Source organism: Siniperca chuatsi, linkage group LG23, assembly GCF_020085105.1.
Source record: "Siniperca chuatsi isolate FFG_IHB_CAS linkage group LG23, ASM2008510v1, whole genome shotgun sequence".
NCBI lineage: Eukaryota > Metazoa > Chordata > Actinopteri > Centrarchiformes > Sinipercidae > Siniperca > Siniperca chuatsi.
The window spans coordinates 20,415,273-20,438,402 of NC_058064.1; the positions used below are offsets into that span (position 1 = coordinate 20,415,273).

A 23,130-nucleotide genomic window follows, 5' to 3' on the forward strand; every position below is an offset into this window, starting at 1 on the left:
TCGAAAGCTTTCTTGAAGTCAATAAAACAAGCAAATATATTACCATTTTGTTGGCTAAGGGGGGGAGGTAACCTTTTCTGGTTGTGCTTCAGAGTGGTGAGGTTGTGGGCACGTGGTGAATGGGAGGTCCAGGCTGAGCTGTTGTGTCTCCTCATAGCGGGGGGGGGGGCTCCTGGGATGGTGATGGGGAGGAGGAGGTCTGGGAGGGTGTTTAAAGCTGCAAGTAGTGGAGGGGGTGGGGGCATTGCGTCCCAGGGCCGTGTCTTTGCAAATATCTTCACCTGCTCTCTGTGAAGATGGGGGCCATCATAGTGGTCCCAGGTGCCAATGGTTGGGTGGAGGGCCAGGTGGACGTTGGGTAAGGTGGCACATTCTCTTCTGATCTCCATATTAATGTCATGGATGACATAAGCAGGGGTGTCTGTTCTAGGCAGTAGGGTGGAGACAACAACGTGGGTGTCAGGGAACTACCTACTGGCCTGCTCCGCCATCTTCCTCACTGCCTCAGCAGTCTCTTTACAGAGGCTGTGTTGGTCATTTGTTCCTGTGTGGATCACCAGGCATTGAGGGCTCTTCAGGGTCTCCTTTTTCAAAAGCTTCATTGCCTGGCCTGTGGTGCTGCAGCATTTAGAGAACACTTTCTTACCAGGAAAGCTCGTTTGTGTCCGGGAATTTCCCGTTAGAGTCAGCCAGCAGGACCCCTTGGGGGGCTTCCTCTTCAGGCTGAGTGGAAGGAAGCTGGGATGGGCAGCAGGACAGAGACAAGGCAGGGAGAGTCTGTGTCTGAGTACTTGTCATTGTGGGGACTGATGTCTGTCTGTCTATCTGTCCCTCTCTCTGTCTGTTTGTCTGCCAGTGAAGGATAAAGACAGGAAAAAAATAAAAATATTTTAAAAACAAATAAAGGAATAGTTAACTACTAACTAGTCAACTTTTTAGTTAATACTGTATGTGTATGTGTTCATTCCAGGCTTTTATTGGACACCTGACAGTAGAGGGATGACATGAAATGAGGGGAGAGAGAGAGGGGGAATGACAGGTCCCTGTTCGAACGCAAACCTGGGAGCCTCTGGTCTGCTTATTTTTCACTTGACAGAGCCAGGCTAGCTGTTTCCCCATTCCTCCAGTCTATGCTAAGCTAGGCTAACCATGCCCTAACTTAACACACAGACATGAGATTAATAACAATCTTCTCCTCTCACTCTCAGAAAGAGAACAAATAAATATGTTGAACTATTCCTTCACGGTGCAGCGATGATTTGACTCAGAAGAAGATTGTGTTTCTGTGAATGGCAATGTGTTAATAAAGTGTATTTCAAAGGGCATTCAAATCTTTTCAAAACTAGTGTAATCACACATTGTTTTAACTGCAGGTGGTCTCACAGGACGGCGACAGCTCAGCGAAGGAAAGACCGTCACAGACAACAAACAGAGCATCTGAACCTCGACAACGACCTGAAAGAGGTAGGAAAACCAACCCATAACCTGCCCTCTGAAAGCCCTTTCCCCTCCCCTGTTCTCTAACGTTATGTAGTCTACATGCATGTCTTTATTTTCTCTGTATGTCTCATGGCATCATAGTTTTGTTTGTTTTTGTTTTGTAACTGAATTCCTGTTGGTTTGTTTGTTTTCATCCTCTTTTACGACTTCATGTGCATGCTGCCTTCTGTTTTCTTTTCCATTCTTCTCTTTTGTTCCTGTCTGCTCGTGTGTCCTGTGCCGGTTGGTCTGGGGGTCGGGTGGTACCCGTCTTCCTCCTCCTCCTCCTCCTCAGCAGGTGGAGGGCTGTCTGGTCCTGCAGAACTCCATGGCATTTTGGGAGTGGGACAATGCGTCCCCTCCGCCTATCAAACCGCCTAAAAAATCTGCCTCTGCGTCCTGCCTGGTATGTGGAGGAGCTGCCTGTGTTGTGGACTCCATCTCACAGACCCCTCCACCCCCACCTCCACCCCACACCTTACACTCTTACTCAGGCTTCGCACCTGTTCTTAGGGCTAAACTGTTTTACTGAAAAACTCTGTACAGAGATTTTCTGTGCAATTCAATTCTTATACTTCCCTTCTCCTGCCACTTTTCGGTTGTGGAATTGTTTAAAGTTGTGTGGTTTAATACTATAGCAAACAATCATTGAGCTGCTACTTGTAGCTGCAGCTGCTGTATCTGTTTACAGTGCAGCCAAACAAACTCAGGCTGTTTTAATTATGTTAATTAAGTCAGTCAATAATAATTACACCCTCCATCTGATTCCATGCTGCACAACAGCAGGACACAGTAAGGTGTGTTACCTTGATGGAGAGTTGGAGTTGTGCAGCCTGTCGCCTGTAACTCTTCATCTAACAGCTCACTGTAACTGCTCCTCACTCTTCCATTACTTCCTGCAGAATATAAAACTGATCTGCTGATGAAAAAATGCTGAAAATGACAGCTGTCTTGTTTTGACACATTTGTGAGGAACAACTGTGGTCAGCGCTAACCGCTGTGACAAACACATGGCATTTGCTGTTACTGCTTCACAATAAAAGATACCCGCTGTTCACCACTTTAAATGTGAAGCAGCGGCAGTGGGATGTTCTGTTTGCATTAGCAGTAATAATACAGCTCTGATATGGTGTAAAGAGTGAACAGTAGATAGTGAGGCTGATATCAATGAGATCAAATTGCACTGGATTACATGCAGGCATTGTTTTCCTGTCGATCCCTCGTGCTAAATTAGACAATCTGCATCTCCACCACTACCACTAAAACGACTTCTATATAGAGAGATACTTACTGAATGTAAATACATTGAATGGCTACCGCAGAAAAAAATTGTAAAAACTGTAAAAAGAATCAAAAGTGTGGTTTAAATGTATGAACAGTTTAAGGATTATAATTTTTTTAAACAATATTTGATCCTACTCTTAATGCTGTTCCTGGAGTATCCTGCTGGTTAAACCTCCTGCTCTCTGTGATCACCTATGCTGTGTTTTAATGCAGCCAAATGTATCGTATAGTTGTTCTCATTTAAATATTTTTTCTGTTTCTGTGGTCACACAATGGAACAAATATTAAATCTGATTATTTCACTGCGGTTCATAAGTATTACATGTTAACCATTGGGGTGATAAAACACTGAACAACTCTGAAAAACAGAAAATTTAGCAAGCTTAATCAGGACGCACTTTTAGTCATTAATCAGTTCCAACGGTCAGGGGAAAGGGAACATACATGACTGTAAACCATGCTGCATCTTTTTTGTGGAGCAGTTTATACTCAAATACAGCAAAGTTATATAAAATTTGATAGTGTCAGCACGTTCAAGATTGTTTGCAATTGGTCAACGGCACAAATTAGCATGTCATGCCGAAAACCCTGCACACATTTACTTCACCTCCACCGGTAAAACTACCGATGGTAGCAGTTCCATTGAAATAAATAGATTTCAGCTTAAAATGTCACTGTTCTAAACGCTGGTGTGACCAGGCCCTTAGATGTTTTCTGAGCTGAAAACCAAACACTGACCAAAAGCAAAGCAGATAGAAAGTTAATATTATTTCACAGAAGCACTTTGAGCTATGGAGCTTCAGTGGGAACCCTGCTCACCTCCCAGCACACCCCAACACACACACACCCCCCTTCTTAAAGGACACCCTAGCTTTCACTGCTCTCCTGTGTCCCGCCCTTTCCTGTTAACTCACAGAAATCCAGCCCTTCCAAGTGTTGGATTTTCACAGCGTCTCACTTTTAAAAATCACAGTCTACTGTATATGAATCAAAAATGATGTTGTCCCTTTAAAAAAGGTTACTGAGGTTTTGTTATTTTTGCATCCTTGTCACAGTTTGATCACGCGGCATCATCTGTCCTATTTATAATGACAGCAGGGAAACAGACAGAAGTGAGACACAGCTGATTGAAACCAGATAAAGCTATCTGTGTCAGATGGGAGCGAGCGTTTTCACAGTGGTAACTCGCAGCAGGAGTGTGGGCGCGCTGAGGTTTAATGTCTCAACCTTTAGAGTGTGTGCATTAAAAAATGAATAAGACACAACAGATATCAGCATCTCTCTTAATGGCTGTATTGTTCAGGCCTGATCAGAGTGCATGTTCTCCAGAGCTCACTAACAGGTTCTGTCTGATCTTCAGAAGTACATGCAGGAGGCCCGCAGCCTGGGGAAGAACCTTCGACAGCCCAAGCTGTCCGATCTGTCTCCCGCCGTCATCGCCCAGACCAACTGGAAGTTTGTGGAGGGGCTGCTCAAGGAGTGTCGCATGAAGGTGAAACGTACAACCACAGCATGTCCCTGTACTTAGAAATGGCCTGTGATTCATTATTACAGACATTCACTGGCGTCCTGACACCTTCCCTCAGTCACACCTGTGTGGGTTTCACAAACTCAAAGCTCCGAGAGGTCTTGTCTTTGATGAATGATGCATGCAGGGACAGACAAATGTAATGGCTCATGTTTCATCAATAGTAGATATCAGAAGTGTCTTTCCTCCAAGTTTGGGAACATCAAACTAAGAATTCCCACCTGAGATATAAAAAAATGTTGATTATTAATTATAGCACCCCCTATTCAGGCCAGTCGCTGTCATGTTAAACACTTGAACCATGTGATATCAGACACAGCCCAGTCCCAGATGACACATCCTCTTTGTAACTGGAACCAATAAAACTTGTGTTTGGAATTGTGGTCATGATTTAGAGCAGTGGTTTTCTGTCATGCCCCCCCTTCAGAAGCCGAAAAAGTTCATGCAAACGGATTTCATTTATTGAATCATTAACAATATTGGGGGAGCAACAAATAAAAAATGAACCCAGTTGAATTTGAATGAATAAAATGAATAAAAATCAACAGTACTAATAGACTCAACTATTGTCTTTTAGTTTGTTTATAGTTTACATATAGTTTGCATATTGAAATACCACTTTGTAGGCTTTAGTAACATTTTATTCAATCTATTTTCACTTATTTCAAAATAAGTAAGTTTGAATAATAACAGAATAATCCTCTCTGTATCTTGGTAATGTTTAGTTTGAACAGTGGAGCTAAGTTGTGCACCAGAGTACACTAGTATTCTTCAACAATATAAAAAAAAAAAATAATTCCAGATGATGGTCTGTAGAACTCATTACCTAATTACCAGTACCTGATTCAGCACACAAAACCTGGCGGACAATATCCAGACTATCCCTTCAAACCATGTATATATAGTTAGCGTAATATTCCCACTGATTGTTCTGACTGTGTGTGTGTGTGTGTGTGTGTGTGTGTGTGTGTGTGTGTTCAGACCAAGCGTATGCTGGTGGAGAAGATGGGCCGCGAGGCGGTGGAGCTGGGCCATGGCGAGGCCAACATCACTGGACTGGAGGAGAACACTCTGATTGCCAGCCTGTGTGACCTGCTGGAGAGGATCTGGAGCCACGGGCTGCAGGTCAAACAGGTCAGCGCGCACACACACACACACACACACACACACAGAGGAACACGTAAACACTCAGGGAAACATAAGTGAAGCTTCATATTTAAACAAACTGCACGTGCATCAATCAGTTTTATAATAAAGCAAATCTGAAAGCACACACCCACTAATCACTGTGGTTAATCAGGTATTTATGACCATATTGGATATTGAGGCTAAGAGTTTATTGCCTGATAAATCCTCTTTGTGGGTTTCTAATCTCTCCATCCATGAGTGAATGCATTAGCTGTCTTTCTGTGTGTGTGTTGGGATTGTGGTTCTCTGACACACACTTCTCTGACCTCTCAGGGGAAGTCGGCCCTGTGGTCTCACCTGCTGCACTACCAGGCCCGAGAGGAGAAGCTGGAGCAGCAGCAGGCAGAGTCACCAGGTAACACACACACGGCCTGTCCTGCATTGTCTAACACACATTTCTGAGCGTACCAGAGCCATCATATCCCTCCCATATCTCCTCAACAGTGTCACATGTTCCTGAGAGGAGGAAGTCTGATTGTTCCATAGCGATGCCGTCTCTACATGTGTCACTCATACAGGATATGAGGTACGTGCTGCCATCCTCTAGTGATGGCAAGATGTCTCATAAGGTTGGAAGTAGAAATCCACAGCTTGTCCTCGGACTCCGGCACGCTGCTGGTTAGAGAAGGGAGGGAATATCTTTTGGAAGAAGGGGTTCATCCCTCCAGTAGAGTTCCACACACTTGGAGAAACTGATCTGGAGGCTCATGGTCCAACAACACCATACTAACACGCTTTATGGGGGGTTTCCTTTTCATTTCTCACCCATCTGTACATTGCATTTCTGGGTTCGTTACTGTTTAAAGGTGAATTTTAAGGACAATCACAGAAGCAGGTAATTAAGAGATTCTATGCACTGTTGTGATTATTTCCCACTTGCATTAATCAAACCGATTTCAGAAATGTCCATGTAAATACACAAACTGCTTTCAAAACCTGACCTCAGAATCAGGGAGCTTCTTCTTTCTAAAGCTGCATCTTTGCACTGACCATTTAGTCAACTGACAGAAAATGTATTGGCAACTATTTCCAATAATCCTTTAAGTAATTTTCAAGCAAAAATGCCAAACATTCTGTTTCTCAAATGTGAAGATTTGCGGCGGTTCTTTGTTTTCTGTGAGAGTAAACTGAATATCTTTGGATTTTGGTCTGTTGTTCGGACAAAACGGCATCTGAATATGTCAGCTTGCTCTGTGGGAAATTGTTATTGGCTCTTTTTACTATTGTCCTATAGACCAAACAATTAATAGATACATTGAGAAAATAATAACCAGATAATTGACAATGTAAATGATTATTATTAGCAACCTTATTACTGCTCCATCTCTAATACGCCACCAATATTGCTCTAACATCCTGACATACCATGGGTGTATTAAAAGAACTAGAAGAACAGTGTTCCAAGATGGCATCCCACTCATTACAAAAAAAGTTTCTTTACTACGTGCCTCTGATGAAAAGATGTTTAGGTTTCCTCTGGCTTCTGTGTTTTGGGCCAATAGAGAGTGTGCATTAGGCCATGTTCAGCCAGACAGCTCTGTGTGAAAAAAACACAATACCAGTACCTAAAGCAACATGCACGCACCAACGCAGCCACTTGCATTGTTTTAGCAATGGAATGTTATTTGAGACGTTTTTTTATTGGAACTAATAGATCGGTTCTGCACATACACACACTAACTGAAGTAAGAGCAGATAAGGCAGGTTAATGGATGTGAGGACACCAAAAAGTCAATTACAGTCATTCATCACTCAACTCCTGGGAGTCACTGATTTTTATACCAGTGTGCCTGTTTTTTATGAGCTTTCATCTGTCTGTCTTCTGTCTCTCCATCGTGTGTCTCCTCAGGCATATCCAGAGTATGTCAGAGATAAAGACAGATGTGGGACGAGCGAGAGCCTGGATCCGTTTGTCCCTGGAGAAGAAGCTGCTCTCTCAGCACCTCAAACAGCTGCTGTCCCGACAAGCCTTAACCAAGTGAGCACACCAAACTCACACGCACGTGCACCCACTTTGTGCTTCTGATAGGTGAGATTGTTCTTCCCTGAGATGCAGCTGCGCTAATATCACTGCCGAGTTTTGGAGATATCAGCCTTAGAGATGATGATTTTGAAAATAATGGAACTATATGGCACTCTGCTTGTGGTGCTCAAAACGAAAAAATAAATAATTTGAGCAAAAATAATTTGAGCAAAAAACAGCAACGTCTCTATCCAAAAATCTCAACCCGGTTACTGGAGATAATCCACAGACCTTGTTGCGAGAAGTTTCATGTAGGTCGGTAGAAAGAAACTAGTTCCTACATGAAACTGCTCACAACACGGTCTGATAATAATGCTTGTTATTTACACAACGCTTTTCTAGATACTCATTAGATGCTTTGCATGCAAGCAAAATTATTACAGAAATGTCATAGCATTTATGAAAGAAGCACAAATATCCAGTTCATAATTTTCAATTTAACGAAAAGAGTGGAAACAAGGCTAGTCCAGTCCTAATCTCTATAATAATTCAATTCAATTTTATTTATATAGCGCCAATTCATAACAGAAGTTATCTCTCTGCACTTTTCCTATAGAGCAGGTCTAGACCGTACTCTTTATAATATTAATTACAGGGACCCAACAAATCCCACCATGAGCAAGCACTTGGCGACAGTGGCAAGGAAAAACTTCCTTTAAGAGGCAGAAACCTTGGACAGAACGAGACTCAATGGTGGGCGGCCATCCGCCGCTGCTGTGTTAGGTTTTGAGAGAGAGGGGGGGTGGCACAATGCAATAATAGTAGAATAGTAATTGTAGTGTTAATATTAATAAATTAATAAGAATAGGAATGACAGCTATAGGAAAAATAATGTCAGCATCAGCAACAGAGCCAATAACAACAACTGTAGTAACAGTTGTCGAGCAGGAACACGGGGGCAGCAGGCGGCCCACAACCACAGATCCAGACTCTGCAGCTCCGGAGGCAGAAATACCTGCTGAAAGCGACAGAAGGAGAGAGGAGAGAAACGAGAAAGCACAAAACTACGGGAGAGAGAAGATGTCGAGTTAGTAACATGCAGTAATGGGATAAAAATGCATACAGATGATAATAATACATCTATTTATTTTTTATCAATAGATATCTGCATATGAATGCAGAATCTGTAGGCAAGGGACAAGATTTTGGTATCGGAAGCATTCTGGTTTCCATTTGTAGTTCGAGTAATATTGACCACGTCACGTTTGAGCGGGCTTTGGTTGCATGCAGGTAAACAATTTACAAATATCCAGTATAAAACATGTGAACCTGACCTGACCCGGCTGTGGTGTGGTGTGTCTACAGGAAGCTGTACAAGCGTTACGCCTTCCTGCGCTGTGAGGAGGAGAAGGAGCAGTTCCTCTTCCACCTGCTCTCTCTCAACGCCGTCGACTACTTCTGCTTCACCAGCGTCTTCACCACCATCAGTGAGTTCTCCCTCAGCTGCACATGACCTCTGACCTCTGTTCAACCACAGCTAAGCTTAACTGTTAAATCCAAACCTCAGCTCAGAATCACACCAAACCTTTATCACAAGACAAGTCACAGGCTGACCAGCTCTGCATGTATTTGGAGTGACTGAAAATTCTGCATCAGTGCATCAGCTGGGACTTTCAGACACCACATGCTGTGTAAGATTTCACCACCGGAGGAAAGTCAAATTAGAGGAATCATTTGAATTGGTAAGAAATTCCACACAGGAAAAAAATCTCAGTTTAGTTATGGCAAGTCAAAGTGAGGAGGATATATGGCCGATTAAAGGCCGGAGGTAAGTATAAATGACTTTCAGTGCACACTTTGGGAGTTTTTAATCCAAATGTCTAATTATTGTAAGAAGCTTTCCAATCAGTTGAATATTATAATCAATATTAGATAGTAGTCATAGTAACAGCAGCAGTTACAACCAGTATTCTTACTGGTTACAACTCTTTAATCACCAGTTTCACAGAGACACAACAGCTCCCCGCAAACATTTAGTAACAGAGTCCACGGGGCATCGCACCATGAAATATCAGACTGGTTTAAACACGTCCAGCGTAACTCTATTATCTAAACCAGTGGTTTCCAGCCTTGGGGTTGGAACCCTGTCAAGGGGTTGTAAGATAAATCAGACAGGTTGTGAGATGATAAAGACGTAATAAACTAAGTAAAAAATCATCTTTCTGCTCAGATAGTTTTATGTCTTTGCCTCTCAAACTATTCAAATGAAACAATCATCAATTCATTCATGTTTTCGTATTTCCAAAATGTCCATAGGTGAAAAAAATGGTCAGGACTCATAAACTCATATGCACATAATTTGATTATGGTTTGTGGTGAGTTGTTGTATAGCAGATAAAACACAAATCAGGTTGGAAAAATACAATATATAAAATTGTCAGCACAAACAATCAGTCAAACTTGTCAGTTTTCTCTTGCGTAAAAAAAATAGCCCAGGTTTTCTGGGGAAAATCTTCCATTGTCCTGCTCCCATGACCTTAATACTGCACCTGACTGCTGGCAAATGTTTTATGATGACTAATCTTAAATTACACTTTTATTTAACCTTCCAAACATGTGATGTGCGTGTGGGTTCAGCAGTAAAGGCAGCAGTGGTGAATGGTGTCACCCAGCCAGCCTGCGGGCACCGTGTCACCAGGCCCATCACCGTGCTGCTGAATTATCCATCCAAACATACGTGCATCCCACCATCTACACGTTTGCCTCTGGTCAGCCAATACAACCGTTTCCCCAGAAACTTTCTCCACATCTCAGTGCACTCTCAGGCCATTTGAGCAATGTAATCCCTCCAGTAATTCATTATTAGATGACTCGTTGTTTTCTTTTTATTATTAGCATTATTAGTCTTGTGTGGTTGCACATGGCACTAAGGATTGTACACACTGTACATGCAGACATGCACACAAGCACCCATGGGTGGTGATTTAAAGTGTCCTCTGCTTCACTGTCTGATCTGTCAGTCTGTTTCCTGTCTGCGGCTGTCTGTTTGCCCTGAATCTGTGATTTCAGAATTAAATTGACCCAGTTAGATAACCTACATTGAGTCTGAAAGCATTTGAGTGTTTATTTCTCTGTCCTGGCGCTGACGTGTTGTGTGCTCCTGCAGTGATCCCGTATCGAGTCGTCATCATCCCCATCAAGAAGCTGAGCAACGCCATGACTACCTCCAACCCCTGGGTGTGTGTGTCAGGAGAGCTGGGAGACTCGGGCATCATGCAGATCCCCAAAAATGTCCTGGAGATGACTTTTGATGTGAGTAGTGTGACCTTTGACCTCTCACAAGCTGAGCACACAGTCAGTCACTGAGAGTTGAGTGCGTTTTGGTTGATGTCGGGTTTGTGTGTGCCGGGCATGGTCTTCAGTTACACTCCCTGTGTTTACCTCCTCTGTCACTGTGAAACCATCACACTCACACTCTGCATGCTAGCTGCACTTAAATTAAAGGAAGTGTTTATGTTAAAGGGTCATTCTGTCTGTAGCTGTCCTGGCTTCTATACATTCCTCTCATAAAATATTATATACTAATTCTCCTTTCATTTCCCTTCAGTATAATCTATACAGAGTCCTACAAGTCCTATGTCCTGTTTCCTTACAGTAGCATATCAGTAACACTAGTGTATTTAAAAAGACTCAATAATCCATTCAGGAAAAGATGGTTCCCTTGGAGTCTTCCAGCCCCTAACAAAATCCACCCCCAAAATTACAACAAAATTATATCTCTAGCCCTAAATCATGCATAGACTTATGGACCTTCCACTAATACGTCTAAACTAAATGGCATTTCCAAAACATATTCTAAATGTTGCGTCGGATTTTTGACATATCCAACAGTCTGCATTATCTCTGAGCTTAAATGTGTTTTCAATGTGTTTTTGTCCTCTAGTATGTCACGTGGGCGACATGATACACATGCCAATGCTTTTACACTGTTCCACTGATCTAAAGGTGGCGGTAATACACCAAGAAGGAAGAAGACTGCTAGTAAACATGGACGCTAACAATGCTGGCTTCAGACCTTTAAGAAAAATCCGCTTTGCTTTGTTTTAAGGGGAAGGAAATGGATCCAACATGTTTGTTAGACCTCAAGGATACACACAATGTGTTTTGGTGAGTGACATTGAATATAAACATTAAAAAAAAAAGATTAATAGTTAATTTTTTTCCCGATAAACAAAACATATGCAAATATCCGCACTCTCTCTTACGCATTTGTAATTGCTTATTTAAGTGTAACTGCATACCCAAATTCTGCTAGCTCCCTCCCTCCCAGCATATTTACAAAATGCAGCAGAGGACTGCAGAACAACCACTTTAGGGTGCGTGGCCTCGTGGCTACGTAGTGTGTGACGCAGCAGAAGGAGACACCGACCAGAGTGAGCGACAGACCAGCCATAAGCAGCTGCTGTCGGCCTCTCCGTGTCCGCGCTGGAAACACGCTGGAGCTTTGACAGTCAGAAGCACATTCATGGCCCTTTGTAAAAGTGCGTCTCGATCTGCATATATTTGAAAATGAGCGCTGTTTCACAGACTCCCACTCAAAGGCGGGGGAGGTGTGCCGCCCACATCTGATTAGAGGGCGTTAACACTCTTTTTTTTCTATAAATGTCATGACGTAAATTAGTTCCAAACGGTCGACTCTTTGTCAGCAATGGCCTTGCAAGGTTCAGGGTGATTTAAAATTGTAGATGGCATGTTGAGCCATTTTCAACTCATGAAATGCAGATTTTCATAAATTTGGTAAGAATGTCACTATTAACACCAGCATTGATGTGTTTCATCACAGTACAGCCATATCATTTCGTTTACAGCTCGAAAAACACGTTTAAGTGCGCAGTACCTCTTTAACTAATGTTGCCACCCCTCTGCTCCTGCTACTGCTGCAGCCCCCACAAAGCCCACCCAGTCATTACAAAGCTTCTGGGATTCTTGTGCTAGTACGTGGGTCTCCTGCATAAATACTTTGTCACGGTTTTTGGATGTAAAGAAATTCAGACTTTCATGACTATGTTATGGAGGACTGAGATAATGTAGAGTGAGTGTTATACAAGTTTTTTTGTAACTTCCGTAATGACCTATTTATGCCTGACATCACCAAATAATAAAAAAAAGACAAAAAAAAGGAAATCTAAACATACATGTAATAAAAGCTACGAAAATGCATCTGCAACGCCAGACACTTACAGAGCAACTCTCGAACTTGAAGCCCCAACCACCCTGCATCTGAGCTCACGCCCGACCTCCGAGAAACAAAAAACATTTTGGACTTTGGCAATGATGTAAACATTAAACCGAAATAGTCTACATGAATAAATTAACTGTGTGAACCAAGACGCCCGTCAGCAGGAACCAACATACTGGGCAAATGTTGTATAGAAAAAACATTTGACCTGTTTAGTCATTAATTTTAGCTAACTATCTCAACTGTTTATGCTTTTAGCTAACTATTTCAACTGTTTATGCTTTTAGCTAACTATCTCAACTGTTTATGCTTTTAGCTAACTATCTCAACTGTTTATGCTTTTAGCTAACTATTTCAACTGTTTATGCTTTTAGCTAACTATCTCAACTGTTTATGCTTTTAGCTAACTATCTCAACTGTTTATGCTTTTAGCTAACTATTTCAAGCGTTTAGCCATTACTTTTAGCTACCTGTTTAGACTTCTGTGCTCGCTTGCTAACTAGTTTTCACGCACCCTTACATAATTGCAACAGGTACAGTAGTTAATGCTGCCTTAATAAGTGGATATAATCTTTTAATCAAATCATAATTTCTATTTTTTCAAATTAGTTGAGCTACTTTGCAATCTTTCTACGTACCCCCAGGCAACTGCAGAAGTACCCCTGGTTGGGAATCACTGGTTTAGATAATCTAGATTAACTGTTTCAATTCAGTTTTATTTATATAGCGCCAATTCATAACAGAAGTTATGTCATTGCACTTTTCCTATAGAGCAGGTCTAGACCGAACTCTTTATAATATTAACTACAGAGACTCAACAATTCTCATTTGACTGATTCAGGTTTGTTTCCAACTTGTCTGAGCATCTGACTGCTCGTGTTTCTTTACCTGACTTCACTGTAGTGATATCACCGTGTTCTCCGATCTCAGTAATTACTTTGCTGTGTACAGTGTTATCATAACTGATAGAAATGATGACCAATACTACAAAAACAAGACCCAGTTTTTAATAAACTGGAATTGCCTTTTAATTATAAATAAGATATAAGTTACATGAGCTAATGACAGGCAGGAGCGGGTTTCTTCTCAACATTTCATTCATCAGAAAATACACTTTATTACAACTTCTCATATAATAAATTGATTGAGCATCATCCAAAAATCTAGACAAAAATGAATCCTTGAATCATAACAATATACACTGCTGGTGAGTTGCTGTGCTTGCTCTAAATTCCTAAATAGAAAAAAAAACTTCATCTCTAAAAAACTGTGTTCCATTTGGGAGGTCAGCTGACAGCTTAGCCATTTTTTGATGGAGACTGGACATTAATTGTAGTGCTGAAACCATGAATCAATTAGTCTGTTTAGAGTAAATGAATCCTTAACTGTTTTTATAATCAGTTAGTTGTTTAAGCCATTTATGAAGCAAAATGTCAACCATTCCCTGGTTTCAGGTTCTAAAATGTGAGGATTTTCTGTTTGGTTTTTTTTCTTCTGTTTCATATCATTTTAAATTGAATATCTTTTGATATTGGTTTTGGACTGTTGGTCTGACAAAACAAGACATTTAAAGACATTTTTTTTCACTATTTTATTTTAAGTTACGGATGAAACAATTGATCAATTAATCGTGAGAATAACAGCCAGATTCATCAGTGATGGAAACAGTCTCAACTCAAGGTCCATTTAGTTGTTCAGGAGCTTTCAATCATATCACATGATCTTTATCAGCAGATAGAGTTTGCCCAGATGTTCAAATTTCCATTGGTCAAGGTCATTCATATTGGTTTAAAAGTTCATTCTTAACCTTGAAAACTAAATTCTACTGAATAGCATACTTTTAACTGAATAAATTAAACACTACTAAATGGACCTTGTAGTGAGATTGTTTTGTCAGCTGCTGGTTAGTTTCGGCCCTATTCAATTGTTAGTGGTAATTATACTGCTGTTCACCTAGAAAAGCACAGGAACGTGCCATTACCCACACAGCTCTTGAGCCTGAAGGCAACAACATCAGTCGTGCTCCCTCTTGTGGCGTAGTTTGCTCGACCATGAGTAAAGTTATCCCAGTTGTACTTTGGGACATTATGGATTGTATTATGGACTCTCTGTTCTGCTCTCAGTCTTCTAAGCCTGAAGAACAGAGACAGACGATGACATTTAATAGAAGATACTAAAGGCCCATTCAGACAGGATTAACTGTACAGGGGGAGGTGGGGAATGAAATATTCACTGTGCTCCTGGGTAATTTAACTCATCGGGACAATCGCATAATTCCAGGTGACAGACTGATACATGTTATAGACATGGACATTCAGCAGGACGAAGCCAAAAGAGAAAAGCGCGGGAGAGTTGAAGGGGAGGCAGAGATACTGCACAAGGTGAATCTGAGCCAGACATCGCACTCCTTCTCAGAGTCATAGCTCAGTAAAATCTGAACACAGACATAAAACACGTATTTATGTAATTTAGTGTGACTTACACTTCCAGAGGATGTCATTATCTCTGATGCCCATCCAGAATTAACGTCCATGAATCCACTTAGAAATCAGAGAAAAAAAGACGCTTCAGAACTTTCCCGAGAATCATCATGTTTTTAAGATTTCTTCAGTATCACAGTAATCCAGTGATAGCTGTGCATTCATGGGTACGCTGCAAACAGGAACGGCTAATAGCTAATTCAGCTACTTTTAATGGTGCTAATTTGCCAAAGTGTAAACAAGTATAGGTTAAAAAACGGGGCTGAAAAGAAAATAGCAGTACCTACCTGTAAACAGCACATTTGATGAGCTTTTACGGGGTCTTGCTCTCCTGAAGGCGTTTTGACTTCCTCCATTTTCACAAAAAAATCTAATTTCACTCTGAGCTTATAAAAAAAGTAAAGGGACAAGCAGTTCCTCCCGTGGGAAAAAACTCAGAGATCCACTTTAAAACACAAGAACGTCGCTCCGGGCGAGATTCAAATGACAGGAGGACCAGCCAACTCAATTCAATTCAATTTTATTTACATATTCATAACGGAAGTTATCTCGTTGCAAGAAAAACAGGAGGTCTGTGGCTGTAATTATTACTCCAGACGGGATTAAAGTCACTGACCAGCGCAGGTAATGTTAACCCCCCCCACTTCCTGCTGTCCTCCTCACACTGCATGCTGCATGTTTGCTCTGGTGATGTTTTTTCTGTTTGCATGATGGATGCTTCTTGTTTTGGTTGAGATCGTTGCGGCACAATGTTTATTGTCCATCCATTGTGTCTTAACAAGTGTTTCCATCTCCCTCAGTCTGCTTTCAGGCCTCACACACACATCTCCGCCTTGTTCAAGGTTAGAGGAAGCCCCTGCTCCCTTTTTATCCATTTCCCATTATACCCTCTGTCTCTTTGAAATGCTTCTGTTCCAGTTGTCCTGTGCCTGTTTCCCTGTAGGCATCGTTGTCCTGCGGTCAGCCTCACTGTACTTTGGACTGGGTCATAGTTGTTCTGTTATCCTGCTAGGAAGTGTTTGCAGAAAAGAACGCCACCTTTATTTCAGCTACAGTCTAAATGCCGATCTGTATTATTGTGTTTCAGCCTGATTTCAGATGTTTAATGTGGCTAAATGTTCTGAGTTACTAAGTGTGGAAACATGCTGAGATAGCATCCTTGAAAAGGATTCAGGATTTCATTCAACAAATTATCATTTTCATGGAATCCATGAATTCAGCAGGGAAATAACATGAAGAAAAATGTAGAAAACTGGGACAAAAATCATAATTGTATTCAAATAACTGTAAAATCTATTCACTTTCACTTAATTAAGGACAGTCAAGTACCCACTTATGTTCATGGGAAGACAGCAGCAATAATAACAGTGCTTGTAGTAGTGCTGTAGATCAGGAGATTGCACGCTGATAGAGTATATAAAGCAGGATTTGATACTGCAGGGTGATATTAATTAAGAATACTTTGAATCAACTAGATTTCCTCTCCGCTGTGTGTTGCTGTGTGTCTGTGTTTAGTGTCAGAACCTGGGGAAGCTGACCACCGTGCAGCTGGGTCATGATAACGCTGGCCTCCTGGCTAAATGGCTGGTGGACTGTGTCATGGTGCGCAATGAGATCACAGGACACACCTACAGGTGAGTGGAGGCTGTGTAGTTTTAGCCGTGCTAGGGGCCGTGTCGATTGGTCGGTCCACCACTTTGGCCCAGGCTGAATTATCTCTACAACTATGGATTGCTATGAAATTGCGTACACACATTCATGGTTCCCAGAGGATGAATCCTACTGGCACTGGCAAACCTCTGACCTTTCCTCTAGCGCCACCGTGAGGTTGACTTTTTAGTTCTTTACTGAAATACTTTAACAACTGTTGGAAGGTTTGCTATGAAATTCGGTACACACATTTATTCGTCTGTAGTTTGATCTATTGACTTCTCATCTGGAGCCATCATCAGGTCAAAATTTGAATGTGTCCAACACTTTATATTGTATTCGGTTTATGACCAAATACCGATGAGCATCGGCCTTGGCTGAAACACTTTGCTAACATCAGGATGTTGTCATGCTGATGTTAGCATTTAGCTCAAGTACAGCCTCACAGAGCTGTAGACTCTTAGTCGTGTTCAGCCTGTAACTATTTCTCACAGGGGTCCTTTCGAGTAGGATGAGTGACGGTGGTCTTTTGTATTGACACATCAACATGAAGTCTTCCTACATCTGATTGGACTAACACCATTTGCTGGGCTCTCATTGGTTTTACATCTTACATTTCAGAGTTCCAGAATCAGTGTTTTTCTGTCTTTTGTTTGCGTTTTGTGGAGCTTTCAACCGTTCATCACGACAAGTGAGCAAACTCCATTGGCTGATGAAGGCTATGAGATGTGTTAAAAGCTCCAGAAATGCTAAGTTAATGGACCTTGAGTTAACATTTAGTTAACATTGTTTGGTGAGTTTTGGGAGTTTCGTAAGGTAGAGTCACATCATGTAAGCTGCCAGTGGATATTACACAGTGAACGCTGAACTCTGGCATCTGATGTAGGCATTTAGTCACAAAATTAACAAAAATGTAAATTCCTCTGTAATCTCTCACTTAATAAAAAGTTAGGAAAAGAAAAATGACCCTTTTCAGATCCAAAAAGCTTTAACTTCCTTTGAGGTTTTTGTCATTTTCTAAAATATACTCACTGCATCAATATGAAGCACGACATTGCCCATAAGGATCCTTGATACTCGTTCAACATTTTCTGGATAATTAAATATCGTGGCTTTTTAAGTACATGCCGGTGTCCAAGGCTGAGAAGAAAGAAACGATAAGGACACGGGGAAAAGAAAACCCTCAGCACCTTGTTGTCTCCGTCCCTCCAGGTTTCCATGTGGTCGGTGGCTTGGTAAGGGCGTGGACGACGGCAGCCTGGAGAGGGTCCTGATCGGTGAGCTGGTGGTGCCCAGTGGAGAGGAGGATTCTGGGAGAGGCTGCCGTACACCCCCGCTGCAGCGCTCGCCATCCCAGACCAGACGCATCAGCATCACGTCACTGTCTGGACGAGGACACAGTCAGTATCTGTCAGGATTCACATGCCGCTGTGCAGGGCCGGGGACTGGTCAGGTCTGGGGAAATACATGATGTGTTTTCCAGCCCTGATAGTTGTCAGCTCACAGCTGTAGACCCACGCTGTGTGAAATACAGTTTTTGAAGTAGAGTTTATGTATAGAGTGGACAAAATAACACTTAACAGTCAGGGCTGTAGCCAGGATTTTAAAAATACAGAGGTCATGAGTCAAAGTCCCCCCAGAACCCCCACAGACCAAAAAAAAGGATCTACCTCTGATAACCTGTTCAATTATATTTTCTGCATTTCTTTTAACGAAGCAGTTATTTTAAGAAAAAAAAGGCTTAAAAACTCAACTAACATTACACAGACCTGTAAGATAAAACCGTTTCATTTCCCAACATAATGCTGTGTTTTAGCTGCTATAATTACAGACTTCTGCAGAGTACGTTTTAAAAAGTTATTTTAATGTTGATTAAATTTGATTTAAATGGTGCATTAATAAACTCAAAGTAAAATCATCATAATAAAAAAAAGTTTTCTTCCTTCAAATGCTGGATGAATTCATGTATTTAAAAATGGACTGGCAAACTTTATTTCAAAAGGGCTTTTAAACTTCACTTTTTGGTATTCCGTTCTCTATATGTCTGCTTGTCATATTCCATCTCACAATTCATTAGTCTCCTGCTTTAACATTTACAGTTTTGTGATCACTTTTAAACAGCTCTCTTTAATTTAAAGATGTGTGAGAAAGCAAGCACGAAATGTAAAATGAAAGTATTAAAGCAGCAGACAAATGAATTGTGAGATGGAATATGATGCACCAATAAGTAAACAGAATAATCAAAAGTATACTTTTAAAAACATTTGAAGTTATAATTAATCCACCCTTTAAATGTAACTTTTAGTAATCAATTTATTTACTTTTTTACTTTTTGAAATGTATCAGTTTATTGATAGATAATAATCAAACAGTGGAGTGGCACCCTCCAACACAATATTTCAAAGCTCTCTCTCTGCCAGGAATGAAATTATGGTGGAGAATGACTAAATCCTTGGCCTAAAAGTGGTTTACAAATACTGGAATTAACCCATACAGTGCCTACCATGTGAATGTTATTAATTGTAGAATTTTAACTCCCCCCAGGTCCTAAAAACCACCCAAAAAAATACCAGGTCCCTACAGCCCTGTAAACACTATAGTTCACAGTATAATCTAGCAGTTAGGTGACGCTCATAATGGTGGGTTGTTGATGAGACTTCTTCTCTGTGCTTATATATTGATGCATCTGTTGATTCCAGAACCAACTTCAGCCCAAATCCAAGAGGCCATCGGGGAGGCTGTGAACAACATCGTCAAACACTTCCACAAGCCAGAGAAAGAGGTTAGGGACTGATCCCATTCTCAGTGGTGTCTGAATTCCTCTGTTTGATAATGAATAAACTCATTTGTTATTAGCTTAATCACTGCTGTACTCTCTCTGAACCCTTCACATCACTAAACTGTGTGGATTTAATTCTCTCTGTCTCGATGCGGTGCTTTATGGCTGGTCCAATCGCAGTCCTTCTGCCACAGCAGAGGAGACAAATGTTATCCAGCACACTTTAAGTGCCCTCTGTCGCAGGAGTGATGGAGAGAGAATAAAGAGTGGAGAGTGGTGCGTGCTGCCCTGAAAGAGGCCATAAACCAGACAACACTGGTTTGGTGTAATCAGAGACTCTCGCTCCTCAAAGCTGTGAGAATCTGTCACAATGAAGCCAGGAGCACACTGCCAGACCTACAGTCCTGCAGGACTATGTAAAGATTTGGCATCAGATTTGTCGTCTCCACTCATGTTCAGGGAGCGCCCAACGTTCTACGGCTAAAAGTAGCTCCTAACCAGCTGAGTTAGGAGAAACTCCTAAAAATTCACAAAGCATTTTAGCGATAAATCCAGCACCTAAGTTAGAGATAGTCCAGAGGACTCACAAGTAGGGGGCAGCTACAGGTAATGAACCTCATCACGTCTGCGTTCTGGAAAAGTTTTGTTTTTTTTCCAGTTACGTCAACTGGAAAAAATATCTCACTGCATCAACATGTAGACGGTGTTTGATGGCAAATACAATATGCCCCACAAGTCATTATTTTACTTAAAGCAGCTATAATGTATATTTCTATAATAACAATGTATGAAATGACACTGTGACAGTGTCTCTGGTAGTGACGAAGCTACAGAGAATTATCAGCTGAATCTGCAGCTCCCCTCGTCTTTACGGAGCTTTATAGTGACTTTCAGCTCGTTGTTTATCTGTCCGGCCACGACTTTACTGTTCCGGTTCCCTCTCAGCGCTCTCATAGCGCCATTTTCAGACAAACAGCTGTAAAAAGCCACTGAACACGAGCTGCTCAGCAGCAAACAGCACAATCAGACACGGTCAGAGAGCAGCTGGTGAACATAGTGGAGCATGTAGCTGCTAAAGAGCCAGATATTTCCCTCAGGAGCTGCTGGAGACCGAACTCAGAGCTGACAGAGTGAATACTGGACTTACATTCATCAGGTGACACAAACACGACTCCTAATGAAGGATCATGTTGCTCCGTAACTGCCTGAGGTGTAAAGTGGAAACTGTTTGCTAACAAGTTCAACATATCAGCTTAAAAGGTGACGATATGTCAGAGGTTGTGTTCACAACACGTATCTGCTGCCCCCAAGTGGCCAAACAAAGGAGTTTGCCCGGCTAGGAGGGTCCAACCAAAAGACGGTATCTGTTGGATTATGGGAAATGTGGTGTTTTTGATGCTTGACCCATACTAGGGACTAAAAGACAAGATATGTTGGCCTCTGCTGAACAGAGTTTGACCATTCTTCTTTTAGTCTGTCTCTTTGGAGGTCCCCAGTTGTTTGGAAGTGTAATACTAAATAGCTGACAGTGAATTGAATTAACTCTCAGCGATGTCAGCAGCTTCTTGTGGATCTTGTGTGGCATCTATCACACAATGGAAAGTCTTTTTTCCCCCTTCATATAATTAATTTCCATAATTCAGCATTTATGTTTTTCTGTCATTTACAACGTGACTGGACCTGGTTGTCGTTCCTCATCATGATGACTTCTGTTCTCTGTGTGTTTCCTGGTTGTCTTAATGCAGAGAGGCAGCCTGACCATCCTGCTCTGTGGAGAGAGCAGCTTGGTGGCAGCTCTGGAACAGTTCTTCCATCACAGCTTCAAGTCTGCACGGCTCTTCCAGAAGACTGTGTTTGTGTGGGACTTTGTGGGTGAGTGTGGAGGACAGCGCCATCTGCTGCTGATAAGATGAACTTTTTAATTTGGCCCATTTTAGGTTTTATCAAATTATTTATCAAAGCAGTTTTTGTTAATGCTTATGGCTTATATTGCTGAAGTGTCACTGAAGAGTATTTTATTTTGTCAATGAAGAAATGTATGTGATTAAAGACAAAATGGACATTTGTAGGAAGTACTTAGGTTACTGCATATGCTGCAAGCTCAGTGTTCTTAACCTACAGCAAACAGCTGGTAAACCACAGTCTAAGGCTTTGTGTGCACCAAATGCTGCAGAGAGAGGAGATGTGAAAGGAAACAAACTCTCTGAGTCTGTAATGTCCTCCCCTCCCTCTGCAGAGAAGGCTGTTGCCTACATGGAGTCAGCTGATCAGATGGGAGACCTTCAGGAGACCGCGGAGCCCCTGGGGATGACCTGTCAGTCACTCTGTCACTACGTCAACGCAATCAACTCCACTCCTAGGAACATCGGCAAGGATGGGAAGTTCCAGTTGCTGGTCTGCCTCGGAGCCAGGTCAGTTTCAGGAAAACGCTGATGTCATTCACCTACCTTGGACATGTCTGCTTTATAATTCTGTAATGTGTAAAGTATTCACAGCAAACATGGGCTGGAAATATATGAAATATATTACCAGACATTAAGTCGCTCTTCTAGTTGTTGATAACTTCAGGAACTGTGATATTGAAAGATTTACACAACACAACAGTCATGACAACTTCTGTTAGATATATGGTCATTTATTTACAATATTTACACATATAATGAACAGAGAGAAATAATCAAAGATCAAATATGGGATATGACAAGGAAAACCATGTCTATTAATAAATGATGATAATACTAGATTCTTAATAATTGAGATATCTATGACAGTTTAGGGATGCTGCTACCTGGAGGGGTGAGTTAGATTATGTCTGGTAAGAAGACTTTGGAACGCTCTGTGAACATAATATGATGAACGGACAGTACCTATGGCAGCATGCGGTGAAGGACGTGACGGCAGGACGACTGTGCTGTCCGTAGGCGGTCTCCGCAGCTCAGGCAGGGGTCCGTCATGCAGGTCAGCTGAAAGCACATCGGAGCTCTCAGTAGGCCGGGAACAGTCGAATGTTCAGCGTTCAGGCAGGCGAAGTCTTCGGCCAGACTCTCTGCTGTCGATGGTTCAGTGTCAGGTGGCCTGGTTTGTTTGGCCAGACGAACCTCTGGGATGACACGGCGCAGGCTTGAGTTAGTGTTAGGGTTAGTTCAACTGTAGTAGCAGTTGTCGAGCAGGAGCACGGGTGCAGCAGGTGGCCCACAATCACAGATCCAGACTCTGCAGCTCCGGAGGCAGAAATACCTGCTGAAAGCGACAGAAGGAGAGAGGACAGAAACGAGAAAGTACACAACTACGGGAGAGATAAGATGTCGAGTTAGTTAACAGTAAGAAAACATAGTATATACTATCATTCCAATGCGAATGATACACAGCACAGAATATCTCAAGCTGACTCTGAGAAGCTGGTTCATGCATTCATCTCAACCAGGTCAGATTACTGCAGCACTCTCTTTACTGGATTACCCAAACAAACAACAGAAAGGCTCCAGCTTATTCAGAACGTAGCAGCCTCACATGTACACACTACTCGAGTACTACACTCAC

The 23,130-nt window shown here is 41.8% G+C and overlaps 1 protein-coding gene across 7 annotated transcripts in view; it reads left to right on the forward strand.

Moving 5' to 3' along the window:
* Window positions 1–23,130, forward strand: part of dennd5b (DENN/MADD domain containing 5B) — a 92,277-nt gene that overhangs the window by 63,571 nt on the left and 5,576 nt on the right. For 3 of the 7 annotated variants that reach the window (XM_044185900.1, XM_044185902.1, XM_044185897.1), the window contains 14 exons: window positions 1,374–1,464; window positions 4,124–4,255; window positions 5,273–5,425; window positions 5,753–5,834; window positions 5,924–6,005; window positions 7,329–7,457; window positions 8,808–8,929; window positions 10,609–10,754; window positions 15,962–16,003; window positions 16,677–16,795; window positions 18,024–18,211; window positions 19,511–19,593; window positions 21,336–21,462; window positions 21,827–22,001. In XM_044185900.1, the coding sequence (XP_044041835.1) occupies window positions 1,374–1,464; window positions 4,124–4,255; window positions 5,273–5,425; window positions 5,753–5,834; window positions 5,924–6,005; window positions 7,329–7,457; window positions 8,808–8,929; window positions 10,609–10,754; window positions 15,962–16,003; window positions 16,677–16,795; window positions 18,024–18,211; window positions 19,511–19,593; window positions 21,336–21,462; window positions 21,827–22,001 (1,671 nt within the window). Of the gene's footprint in view, window positions 1–1,373; window positions 1,465–1,774; window positions 1,886–4,123; window positions 4,256–5,272; window positions 5,426–5,752; window positions 5,835–5,923; window positions 6,006–7,328; window positions 7,458–8,807; window positions 8,930–10,608; window positions 10,755–15,961; window positions 16,004–16,676; window positions 16,796–18,023; window positions 18,212–19,510; window positions 19,594–21,335; window positions 21,463–21,826; window positions 22,002–23,130 lie in introns of all 7 variants that reach the window. The other 4 variants (XM_044185901.1, XM_044185899.1, XM_044185904.1 and 1 more) reach the window with 3 other exon arrangements.